Source organism: Lepidochelys kempii, chromosome 25 (assembly GCF_965140265.1).
Source record: "Lepidochelys kempii isolate rLepKem1 chromosome 25, rLepKem1.hap2, whole genome shotgun sequence".
NCBI classification, from domain to species: Eukaryota; Metazoa; Chordata; order Testudines; family Cheloniidae; genus Lepidochelys; species Lepidochelys kempii.
This window is the reverse complement of record NC_133280.1, coordinates 14,487,913-14,500,756: the sequence shown is the minus strand read 5'-3', so window position 1 is coordinate 14,500,756 and position 12,844 is coordinate 14,487,913. Positions and strand designations below refer to the sequence as shown.

At 56.8% G+C, this 12,844-nt stretch overlaps 1 protein-coding gene across 3 annotated transcripts in view; it reads left to right on the top strand.

The window, feature by feature from the left end:
• The window catches only part of LOC140903134 (NADH dehydrogenase [ubiquinone] 1 alpha subcomplex subunit 13-like), a 57,510-nt gene extending 47,094 nt beyond the window's left edge, over positions 1–10,416 (top strand). For all 3 annotated transcript variants that reach the window (XM_073323968.1, XM_073323970.1, XM_073323969.1), the window contains 4 exons: positions 993–1,103; positions 4,010–4,123; positions 6,850–7,000; positions 10,192–10,416. In XM_073323968.1, coding sequence (XP_073180069.1) covers positions 993–1,103; positions 4,010–4,123; positions 6,850–7,000; positions 10,192–10,391 — 576 coding nt within the window. In that variant the 3' untranslated portion in view covers positions 10,392–10,416. The remainder of the gene's footprint in view (positions 1–992; positions 1,104–4,009; positions 4,124–6,849; positions 7,001–10,191) is intronic.
• The last annotated feature ends 2,428 nt before the right edge of the window (positions 10,417–12,844 follow it).

The following is a 12,844-nucleotide window of genomic DNA, read 5'->3' as shown; positions in this document are numbered from 1 at the left end:
TCATGGCTGCAAAGAGCGGTCTCAGGCCCCAAGGAGGGGGCTCATGGAGCAGTGTCTTCTCTCTGTCTCTGCCCCTCCTTCCCAGCAATGGTGACATTCCCTCCTCCTGGAGCCAGGAGACTCCGGAAACATGGCAGTGCCCAAAGTCTGGAGTCCCCGCCAAGGTGCAGCGGAGCCAGCCAGGGCCCAGGGACTGAAAAGCTTGTTCAGGGCATCAGGAACCATAAATAGTTTGTGCAGTTTGGTTGTGTCCGGTGTTTGGATGGAACTAGAGGCCAGACTCCAAGAGCAGGAAAAATCAGCCAATGGATAAATAGGAGGCTTTGCCTGCGGTCTCTGTGCAACTGGGTAATTTTCAGACTGCTTTTGCTCCGTCCAGCAGGGCCACAGCGAGTGAGACAGTTAGGAGCCTGCCAAGCTGCCCTGCTCCTCTGCATCAGCTCCTTTGTGCACGGGCTCCATGCTTGCTAGATGGCTGCTGGGGCTGGGAGTACATCATGTCTCGCGGGGTGCTTCCAGCCTGACTTACGTGTCCCAGTGTGGGGGCTAACGGGTCCCGTGCTCCTGGGGTCACCGTCTTTCAGATAAGTCTGGCGGCCCCTCTGGGACCACGTTGTGCAACCATTGAGGTGTGAATCCCGGTGGCCTGGCTAAATTCCAGGCGGTGTAACGCCATTCTGCCTTCCCCACTCCATTGCAGTTTCATCTGGATACAGCACACTTCTCCACTTCCTATTCTAAACCACTGGTGTAGCGTTGCTGTGCCCTGTTAAACAGCTGCTGTGTTCCAATCCAGAGGTGGCTCCATTTCAGCAGTGGATGCAGTTTTTCCTGTCTCTGCTTATGGATCTAGGCACCTTGGGGATGGAAGGCCAGAGAGAGACATGGGAGGTTTTTCCTACCATGGGGCCCAAGCTGATATGAATGGGGACGGAGATCAGATTGAGTGACGCTGCAGGGTTTTGATCCCATTGTTTTTCTCTGCGCTGCAGGTGTTCCCTTTGCCATCCCTCCCAAGGAAGCAGCCCACAGTGCTTGTGGTGTGTGGTCCCGATCAGAACGGTGCCATCGGCTTGGTGTGCGCGCGGCATTTGCGGGTGTTTGTAAGTATCCTTAACAAATCAATCATCCGCCACCTTCCTTGTGGCTCCTAGGGGTGGGTGGCCCCACGCTGCAATCTCAGTAGCCCTTCTCTGGGCCTCCCGGTGCCCTGACTATCACTTGGCTGGATTCTCTTCTCTTCCCATTGGCGTCAGTGAGCGCACTCCTGATTAACATGGGTGTAAGCGAGAGGAGACTTGATCCCATGGCCTCTCGATCCATGCTAGCGGCCGGGACAGAGGCAGCTCTTTGGTTCCTCAGCATAGCTGCCCCTGTTAATTCATTCATCAGAGGTTCTTCACCTGCAGCAGGAGATGCAAGGACGGGGACAGATCCCCGTTCTGCATCACCAGTTGGCACCTGACTCAGATCCGCAGGGCCCAGGGTGAGACACTTAGGGGCTCTTTGGGGGCCCAGGAAATGCTGAGACTATTTCCCAGAGGACAAATTTCCACATGGCAAACTCAACCGGTGCCCCTGGCGGGGCCTGGCACCTCTGTGGGCAGCCCTCGCAGAGAGACCCAGGACTGAGTGGGTCAGAGAGATTAGACCCTTATCTATCCGTTCAGAGCTTAGGGGTGGGTGAGGCCCCCGCTTTCACTGTCTCTGGCCACCTGTTCTGCGGACAGGCGCCATTCGCCAGTACTAAAATCCCCTGTAGCAACCTTTCTTTGTTACTGGAGCCCTGGGGCAACCAGGGAAGGGCCTGGGGGCAGCTAACCTGATCTTGCAATGAGATCTAGAGAGTGGAAGCTAATGCAGTTTGGGGGCTGCGTGACATGAGCAGGTCTGATATCCCATCTGCTAGAGGGCAGACAGCAGCCTGTGCATTCAATGGGCCCGATTCTCAGCTGCTCCATTCCCACCCTGGGACATGCTGGGGGAGGTGGGACTTCGGGGTGGCTGAGGAGCTGTAGCCACCATTGTGCTTACCATGTTCTGAGCACCCCCACGCTCCCAGAGCGAATGAGAGCAGCCCCAGGGCTGCTCTAATTTGTGCTCTGCTTCCTGTGGCCCCTAGGAATGGGAGGATAACCCTAGTCAGCGTGCTCTCCCCAGTGCCAGGGCTGGTGCAGATCCTTTATGTCCAATGTGCAGAGGCATCCCAGCATGCTCTAGGTGAGACCCCTTCTCTGTACTGCTGCACACAGAGTCCGCCGGGTCCAGCTCTGGGCTAGAAGCCAGTCGCAACACTGCAGGAAATTCAGGAGCCGCTAAACGCTGCCAGAGCTGACTGACAAATAAAGATCAGACAAGCTAAATACAGCAACTCTCAGCGAAAATCCCATGGGAAAGGGTCGGGCAGGGCGCGAGGGAATGGAGCAGAGAAAGCTAAGAATAGCGCAGGCTGCTCCTCCAGAGCCCCGGGCCCCGGTGGCGTGATCCGTCTGACCAGGGCATGTCTCCTAGGGGGTCGGGACAGCGGTTACAGTCAATGCGCTGCAGGATGCGGCCAGGAACGCTGCTGCGATAGACGCATGAGGCTGGTGCTGGGAGCTCGCTAGCTGAGCGGCACTTTCCCAGCTTGGACCAAGGGCTGCCCACCGCTCAGCTGTGCTCCACTCTCTGTGTCCCAGGAGCGCAGCGGTCTCCCTGCCAGATGTCACAGCAGCAGGGAGTTAGGGGGTGTGTGGGGGCGCTGGGGATCGCCCTCCCTGTAAACTCGGGGGTGGCTTGTCTTTCCCGGCTCTCTCACACCCCGGGAAGGGCAGGGGGGATCTGTCCCATGTCATGCTGCAATCTCTTGTAAGTGCTGTCAGTCGGAGAGGTCCCAGCGTGGTGCAAAGCCAGGCAGGCCCAGCGGCAAACACCGAATGGGAGCAAATGCAGCATCTCCCTGGACGCCTGCTAACGCCACCTGCCTGTCTCTTCAGCGCTCCCTGTATTCCAGCAATCAGGGGCAAGAGCACCTCCTGCTCCATTAATCCTGGCTAACTCAGGCTAGAATCACGCCAGGCTCCCAGGGAGGAACCAGCTGGGTCCTGTAACCACGAGCGTCATCCAGCCATTCCTCCCCCTGATCCCTGAGGGGCTGTGGGAAGCCCCCAGGAGCCCTCCCAGACAAGCCCCTGGGGCTCTGCCAGCGGGTTAGACCCAGCTCCTTCTTTCAATACAAAGCTCATCCACTTGCCTGCTGCAAACTCGACCCAGAGGCCCATTTCCACGCCCCAGAGAAAAGCCCAGGACCAGCACTGGGCACGGTCAGGAGCTGGTCTGGTGAGAAAAGCACTGCCCCGTGCCCCTGCTTTGAGTGCTCTGCAAAGAGTGATTAAAACCCAACTCCCCTGCGGGGTGCAGGATTCTCCCTGCTCGTCTAATGGGGTGATGGGGCACCGAGAGGCAAAGCGACTTGCCTGAAGTTGCTCAGGGAATTGCATCTTCCAGTGGAACCCAGGAGTCAGCCTGAGTCCCTTCTCCACAGCAACAAGACCACCCTTCCCACCCCTCTGGTAGCCATCTGCTGGGCCAGTCATTCCGAGTGGGCCTCCCAGCTGAATAACCCCCCTGCAGCCGTTGGCTTAGTGCCATGGCGGTTCCCGAGCCAGCGCCCACTGGGCTCAGGGCGAGTCTTTCTAGTGATGCCGGGAGCGCTGGACTGGGCCCCGGGAGGAAGTGGGGTTTTTTACCCAGGAAAACTTTTGCCCAAATAAATTTGTTCATCTTTAAGGTGCCACCGGACTCCAGGTTGTTTTTGTGAATACAGACTACCACAGCTACCTCTCTGATACTGGGCCCCAGGAGATTCCCTTTCTGCCTGTGGCCCTTTCAGATGCTGGGGGAGGGGAAGCAGAGGTCCAAAGGTGCTGGATTGCCTGCAGCTGCCAGTCAAGGTGGGGCAGAGGAAGGAAGGGGCTGGGGTGGGAAGAGGCCTTTTGGGTGCAGGTTAAAGTGTTCTCTCCTCCCTCAGGAATACGAGCCGACCATCTTTTACCCCAAGCGGTCCCTGAATTCCCTGTATCGGGATTTCACCACCCAGTGTGAAAAGATGGACATCCCCTTCCTCTCGTACCTGCCGACGGAGGTGAGCGACGCCCCGGTGGCACGGAGCACGGGGGTGTGTGCGTGCGTGCACGCGGTCCCCCTCCCCTTTACTCTGCCCACCCCGCCGGCTGAGCCGTCCCCCATTCAGATCCAGCCCACGCGCTCTCCAGCCACGTGGGAGGCACAAGCGCCCCACCAGAAACCCAAACTTAACAGCCAAAGTTCTTCCAGGGTTTAGAGCCGTCACCCCGCAGCAAAGTCTGGCTTGAGCTAGTGCTGGGTGTCGGGGAGCAGGTTTCTGCAACCTGACGCAGTGGGGGCTTTATAGGCACTGGGGACCTTGGGAGACTTTCAAATGGCCATTGGGGGCATCCTCGGTGCAGGATTCACCAAGCTGCTGCTGTGCCTAAAGGAAGCGACTTCGGATCATTTCAACTGCGCCGTGCCGAGCTCTCCTTTCCCAAGGGAGCCGGCCCAGGGGGTTTCCCTGATCAGCCCCCGCGAGGCTTTGTCTGGCGGCTGCACACGGTGGTGCTGCAGGGAGGCAGGTGTGTCCAAGGGCTTAAAGAACATCAGGTTTTCAGCTCTTTTTAAAGAGCGCCCCCTAATGGTGTGGGCTGCCTTGCTGCAGCCTGGGCTCTGACTCCAGCCCAGAGCATGGGTGGAGTGAGGGGGATTTGGAAGGGTTTTTTGGCCGTGCCAATCACATGCGTCCGAGCAGAGCCTCTCAGCTCTAACTCTCCTCCGGGCAGGGACTGTCTTTTCTCTCTGTGTTTGTACAGTGTCTAGCACAATGGGGGTGTGGGCCATGCCTGGGTCTCCTAGCGCTATAGTAATACAAATAATTAATAATCCTACTTAGATGCAGTTCTCTCAATACGGGTAAGAAGGAAGGCACAGGGGCTCCTAGGTTAAACCACCCGGGGTCTAATACTGGTGTGAGGGGAACCCAAAAGCTGAGATTATGGGGAAAAGGAGAGTGCAGACTAGATTTGAGGTGTAGTCCGTGCAGAGACAGTTATGGCCTTTTGTTCAGGCATCTGATCCGAGCATCAGGGTTCCAAAAACGCCAAACGGCGAGTGTGATCCGCTCGCTGCTGGAAAAGGAATTACTGAGTCTTATTTCCTACCTTCCCAAACAAACACTGCCAGATATTTTATTTTTTAAACATTGGACTCGGTTAAAGGAATGTGACCTCAAATTACTGTCCTGTGTGGCTCCATTCCACTGTATGGGCAAGAGCACAGTTGCTTTAAAACCCTTTGGGGTTTTGGTCCCAGATTCTGCCGCAGGCTCTGGAAATGCACAGTAGGAGAAGTTTCTAGTTACAGCAACAATAAGATCAAATATGTTCAATTTAAAACCTGTTACAACCTGGCTCCTTTTGGGGGCAGTGTTTTTTTTAAGCTGTGCCATAGAAGTTCAGCATCAGGACAGAAAAAAAATAAAAAACCCTGTAAAAATAATTTTTTACACCCTTGCTTCTGGCCAGCGCACCAGGTTTTCACTCTGACGTCCTAGGTGTTAGCAGCTTTCACTAACCCTCTGGGAGACCAGGCCTGCTAACTTTAATCTTGTGATTTCGTCATTCCGGGAAGCCACCTGTCACTCCAATGCCTGTGGTCAGGCCTTAAAGAGAAACCTCCATGGGAGAACAACAATCGAAAATGACACAGATGAATCAAGCTGGCTTTCTTGCTGCATTCAGAAGTCCGAGCGCTCTCTCTTGCTCTGCCTTCGTCTTTGGAGACATCCCCCAGGGAATGTTCCTCTTCGTTGTGGGCCCCGGCCATTTGTGATCATTAAAGATCCTCTGGGAATTTTTGTAAGAGCCGGAGTGTGCTGCCCAGACTCCAGGTGTGGCAATTTCCAGCTTGCTTTCCTATAGCCCCCTGCATGGGATTAGTCTTCACTTCCTGGCCTAAACTGCAGAAGCCATGTTGCTACGTGCAGTTAGACAGCTGGAGCCTGATGGTCTTTCATCATGCCCGTTGGATGACACCCAGTCCACTGCTGTCACACCAACCGGGGGCAATGGCTCATGGCTACAGCTTCTAACCGAACCCAGTAGCTGCAGCCACCACCTACCGACACCCCACCCGGCCTGCGGCTAGAGTGCGCACCCTAACACCGAACAATGCTTGATACAAGCCACATGTGCTTACTTCTCCTGCCGAGCCCCTTCCTGAGCCCCCTGCAATAGATATACACTGCCCACAGCTGTTCTCTCTCCATTGCTCTGAGCTGGCTGGACTGTTTGCAGAGGTTGATCTTCAGTGCTGGGCTGGGCAAAAGTTCCCAGCTAATCTGGAAGGCAGCTGGTCCTTTTATCTGCATCCAGGGCATGTTGTAGGGGGACACTTCACTGAGGGGAGAAGGCTCTGTGAGATGCTTCTCTTTCTCATTGAATGGTACTGTCAGATGTTAGGGGCTTGCAGCTCTCATGGAGCCAGTGGGCTGACAGCATCTGTTCTGTCTCTATAGGAGTAACAGGGAGAGGGAAAGTGGCCACGGAGAGCTCGGCAGGCAGAGGGGATGGGGCTGTGCCCCAGCAGGAGGGTCTGTACAGGGAGAACATGGGGGAGGGCGGCCAGGACCGTGAGTCAGCAGCCCTGTGCACTGGACCGGGTGCACTCGGTCACCTTGGCCTTTGTGTGCGCGGGAGTCCACAGGGGGCTTATGGGCTGGATGAAGCCTTCCTGCCAGGTGCTGTGAGGCTCGGGCTGGCAGATGGGTGGTTTCTGACTGGGTCCCGTCCCCTCCAGGTCCAGCTGATCAATGACGCCTACAACATGGTGATTGACGCCATCCTAGGAGCCGACGCTGAGCCGGGGGAGGTGAAGGAGCCTTATGCCAGCATCTTAGGCACCCTGAAACAGATCCGGATCCCCATCATCAGCCTGGATGTGCCCTCAGGTGGGGATCCCAGAGCCTCCCCGGGGGGGATCCCCGCATCTCGCCTTATCCTCTCCTATTGGCACTTGCTCTCCCCACCGCGCACCCGAGAGTCCTCAGCCCTGGTTACCCGCCTTTCGCCACATCATGTCCATGTGGCTGCAGGTCTCCCCCCCACCAGCCACATGATCTTACTTCCCCCTCCCCTTCTGGTCCTCCCAACCCCCTCTCTGTGGTCCCATCCCCTTCCTGCTTGTCCTTTCCTGCCCTTGGAATAGCCAGCAGGATCCGATCCACCAGGCAGCCCTGACCCATCCAGGGATGGTCGTCTTGTCCTCTGGCATGGGGCAGGGCCTTTGTCCTGGGTTGCAAAATGCTGGGCACAGCCAGTCTAACAATACTATTTCCTCAGGAAGGGCTGATCACTAGCCACTCCGGTAAGGACTCCTCCACCTCCCGCTTCTCTCTTGACACCCTCTGCAGCCAGGGACCCCTGGGGTTACTGGTTACATGCTAAGAGCAGCTTCAAGAAGAGCAAACCCCAGGCCAGATCAGTCATGTCATCGTGTGCATAAGAGCAGAGGACGGATAGGACTCCTGGGCGCTGTTCCCAGGTCTGGGAGGGAAGTAAGTTTTAGTGGGATAGCTAGGGGAGGCTGGGAGTCAGGCCTCTTGGGTTCTGTTCTCAGGTCTGAGAGAGAAGTGAGGTTTAGTGGGATAGCTAGGGGAGGCTGGGAGTCAGGACTCCTGGGTTCTGTTCTCAGGTCTGGGAGGGAAGTGAGGTTTAGTGGGATAGCTAGGGGAGGCTGGGAGTCAGGACTCCTGGGTTCTGTTCTCAGGTCTGGGAGGGAAGTGAGGTTTAGTGGGTTAGTGCCTCAGTTTCCTGTGTAGACCAGGGAACATGGAATGGGGCTCATGAGGCTAAATTTGTACATGTTTGCAAAGGGCCTTGAATTCTGGTGAACTAGGGCAGTGGTTCTCAGCCTTTTCCATTCCAGGACCTCCCCTTTAACTGGGACCACACTGGGGCCCTCCCAAGCAGCAGTGCAGTGGGGAGCCTGTGACCTGGAGCGCTGAGGAGAGAAGCAGATTATCGGGAGCAAAGCCAGCAGAAAGCACTGCTTGGTCTCTGCTGGGCTAACGAGAGATGTTCAATGGGGTTTGTAGGAGTGGCTGAGCAGGTGGCCCGGGGAGTGCAAATGCTGCCTGTAGGTCTGGGTTCGGATCCTGCCTTGGGGGGCTAGTGAGAAGTGAGTCCACAGTGGGATCCAGCCACAGAGGGATCCATTCACGTTACAAAGCCAATCTGCCGTGTCTTTTGGGGGTGCAGCCGATCGGGACGGGGGGTGTTGTCAGAGGTTGGAGCTGGTGCCTTGCCCAGGGATGAGCTGGCGCGTCAATGGGTGGGCACTTTCCCCACCTGTGTGAAATGAAGGAGGAGGTGGCGCATGACAGGGATCCACACAAGCAGCTGGATGCTGCGCTGATGCGTGGCACGAAAACAGTCCCTTCTCCTCCCTACAAAAGTGACCTAGCTTCTCCTCAGGGCTCTGACCCTGGGGAGCGTTTGAACCCTGTCTCCTGTGTGCCAGCTTCCCCTATTCCTGGGCGTTCTTTGCTTGCCAGCGGCTCTGGCAGAGCAGCTGAAAGGGAGCTGCCTAGCGTTGCGTTCAAGGCATTTGTAATAAATACTACACTCCCCGAAGCGAGACATGATGTAATTTCAACACACAGTCGTGTCTGGTGGCCGGGCCTGGTATTGCCATCAGACTGCAGCGAAAACCCCCGCGCAGCCCAGCCAGGGGAAGAACAAACAGGAGCCCTTGAGATGTAAATGTGCAAATTCTCACCCAATGCCAGGGCCTGTGAGGGAGAAGCTGTTCTGACTCTGCCTGGCCCCGCATCCCCTAGGCTGGCTGCTGCCGTGGAGCGGAGGGACACAAGCCTCCCTCCATTGGTACGGCGCTGCGGAGCTCCGCTGTCTCTTCCACTCAGTCCGGGGGGTTGTGGGTGCAAGACCAGCTGGTGTGGGCAGAGGACCCACTCAGTTCATTAATCTATCGGGTGGGATGTAAATCCGCCATCCTGCTGCTTGGCACTCTGCACTGATTATTTATTTGTATAGCCCTGGGTGAGGTTGACGGGGCATCGCAGCTTACTGACCCTAGCTGAATTCCAGCCTAGGAAGAGGCACTCTGCCTCTCTCTAAATTCCCTGAGTGGCAAAAACTGGATCCGACTTCCTTCTTTGCTTCCTCGCCCGCAGCGTTGCTGTGTGCAGGGCACGCAGCTGCTGAGTTCCACACTAGAAGTGTCTGCATGTCAGGCAGGAGAGACTAGCCAGAGCACAGTGTCCCCGACTGCTCCTGAGGGGCACAAAGGGGCTCTTCACCCAGCTGAGGTGTGATGGGTTTGGTCACAGAACCCCTCTTGGGACTGTTACCTGACGTGCTGAATTTACCTCTGAGCCCGTTTTCCCTGCCAGCTTGGGACTCCAGACCCCTGCCTTGCTGAGCCAGACACGCCAGCCTGCTGCAACCCAGACCCGGGTCTGTTCCCCGTCCCCAACGCTGCAGACTTTAACCAAAACCTGCTCAGCAGGTGCACAAGGCGGGAATCTTTTGTCTCGCTGGGTTCCCACCCCTCCTTGTAACTGGAAAAGCCCCAGGTTTAAGAGGGATTCGAGTGTCAGGTGACACGTTCACATGTCCTGTGAGACCCCCTCCATTCTTCCAGAGCTGGCCCGCACCTATGCAGAAAGGCTTGCAGGTAAAGAAACCATTTACAACCAATTGTCCTAGTCAATGGGAGCCAACGAGATTCTAACCCACAATAGGACCTCAGAGTTATACTTCATATTCCTAGTTTCAGACACAAGACTGATAAATTCACACAAATAGGAGGAACACACTCAGTAGATCATAGGCTTTGTAACGATACTTTACAAGAGAACTTTTGCATAAAGCATATTCCAGTTACATCATATTCACACTTATAAGCGTGTTTTTATAAAGGAGATGGAGTGCAACGTCCCGTGGCCCTGGGCAGGTGCGTGAGCTCTGGGCACTCCTGTTAGTGACACGGGGGGAAAGGCAGACGTAGGAATGAGTATCCCCTTTCCCCACCTAACTCCTCCCTCCCTGTCAATGCCTTTCAGACACACCTTGCTGTGGCTTGCCTCTGACCTTTCCTTTCTCTCCTTTGCCACGGCAGGGTGGGACGTGGAGACAGGAAACAGCGAGGGAATCAGCCCTGACATCCTCGTCTCCTTGACCGCGCCCAAGCAGTGCGCAACCCGCTTCCTGGGCAGGCACCACTTCCTCGCTGGCCGCTTCCTGCCCTACGATGTGCAGAAGAAATTTGAGCTCAACCTGCCCGAATACTCAGGCACAGAGTGTGTGGTTTCGCTTTAAGGCTCTGGGGGAAGCGGGGGCGGGGAGGGGAGTTGGGGGTGGGGAGAGAGGAAAAGCCACCCAGCTCCTTCAGAATAAAAAGGCTTCAAAGCGTTTTGTATTTTTTGAGCAGCTGGGTGACTCCCTGCTGGGATACTGTGTCCAGGCAGCAGGGCCTGGCTTCCCATCCAGAGGGCATGCAGCTCCCAGGGAGGGCGTCTGCTGGCAGGAGGTCCTTGGGCACCTCAGGCCACCGTGACCAAGCCTTCATGTTGATCATTTAAACTCGGGGGGGGTGCCCAGGGGATCAAAGGCAGCACTGAACCGAACCCCTCTCCTCCCATGGGTCCCACACCCCCAGCGTCTCAGCCCAGGCCGCGGGGTTGAATTGTGGAGTCACAGGGGCAACTGTGTCATTTTGCGGCAGGGTGAGGAAGGCCGGGTGGCTTGTTCCTGCCAGGAGCTCAGATACCCCAGCAATGGGCACCCATGTAAGCGCCTTGCTGAATAGGTCCCTCCAAGATGAATTGTCTCCCAAAGGCAGGTGGGGGATGTACAGCAGGAAGAAACATGCGCTCGGCCCCTGGCAGGACAGGCCCAGCTGACCTCATAGGCCTTTCCCATCACTCACTGCCCTGATCCACGTGTTGGGATTTCTCAGTGCCCTTTTCGCAGGAATCCTTCGTGAACAGGAGCCTGCTCTGTAGCCAACCAGTTGGCAGGTTGCTGCTGCCGCGAGCCGAGGAAAGAGCAGAGAGAGGCAGGATCAGGAGGCGATTTCCTACTTCTCGCCCCATGGGCCTCAGCTGCTGCTCTTGTCGGCGATCTGCCCGCATGTGGAAAGGGAAGGAAATGACCTCCCTCTGCACTTGCTGTAACTGCCCAGCTGCCCCTCAGCCAGAGAACAGGGCTCTCCTTGGGCTGCGGCCTGGTGTGCTCTGGACATTGGGCCGAGCAGGTTTCTGTGTTGCTCTCCCCGAGCTGCCAAGAGCTAGGGGTCACTGAGCCACCTCGGAGCTGGGGGAATGGCTGGGTGGCCATCGCCCAAGGGGTAACCACCGAGGAAGGCCGTGGGTTCACGGGGTGGTCAGCACCGCCCTGCTTAGCAGGTGTCCCCCAGCGCTGGCTCAGTGCAGTGATGGGGGCGGGGGTCCAGCGCATGTCACTAGCAAAGGATTCCCCTAGAGGTAACAGGGACCCAGGCTAGCACCATGGCCAGCAGGCTAACTACCGCAGGCAACAGCGATTTGGGCAGCTCCCCAGTGAATCCTGCCCAAAGCGGTGGCCGGTGCTGTTCCTAGCCTGGCTGCTTTGCCAGGGAGCGTTGATGCTGAGTGAGAGCATGGCTCGGTCTTTGGAAGCTTACGCAGCGTACTGCCCGGTCCAGGGGGCTGCACAGCCTCCCCAAATCTGGCCCAATATGCTGCCTTGGGGCCCTCGTGTCACGGAGTCCCTGGGCAATGCTCTGGAACTGCTCCCCATGAAGCCAGTCAGGACTCTGGGGCAGTCGCCTTTCTGTGAGCAGCCTGTCTGCAGGACACACAGCTCACCCGGCTTCCACCTTCCTGGGTCTGACCTCAGAGCATTCAGCATCCTCTGCCCCTCCGTGCGCTTCCCACAGCGAGTCCGCTCAGGCGGGGCTCCTGGGGAAGCCAGAGGGTCCTGCCCCCCAACTCCGCAGTCAGACGTGACTCTCAGCCAGCCAGTAAAACAGAGGTTTATTAGACTACAGGAACATGGTCTAAAACAGAGCTTGTAGGTGCAGAGAACAGGACCCCTCAGCTGGGTCCATTTTGGGGGGCAGTGAGCCAGACAACCACGTCTACCCTTCATTCCATGTCTCCATCCAGACCCAAACTGAAGCTCCCTCCAGCCCCTCCTCCCCTGGGCTTTGTTCCTTTCCCAGGCCAGGAGGTCACCTGATTCCTTTGTTCTCCAACCCTTTAGCTCTCACCTTGCAGGGGGGGAAGGGCCCAGGCCATCAGTTGCCAGGAGACAGGGTGTCGGCCATTCTCTGTGTCCAGACCCCTGCACACACCTGCCCTCTAGGGCTCTGCAATGATCATACACCCTTACCCCACCACCTAGATACTTAAGAACTGCATAGGGGAAACTGAGGCACCCCCACACTATTCAGAGGAAACATTAAGAACAGTCCCACTTCGTCACACCTCGGTGCCAGCAGATAACATAAGAACATAAGAATGGCCCTACTAGGTCAGACCAAAGGTCCATCTAGCCCAGTGTCCTGTTTTCCGACAGCAGCCAGTGCCAGGTGTCTCAGAGGGAGTGACCAGACCAGGGAATCATCAAGTGACCCATTGCCTGTCACCCATTCCCAGCTTCTGGCAAACAGAGGCCAGGGGCACCAAGGCAGCAGGACCTGCCCCCGCCCACCCTCCCATAGCATTTAAGGTGGGGCCTGGGGTGAGTCACACATGGCCTGATTCTCCACCAGGGCAGCTAAGCAGAAT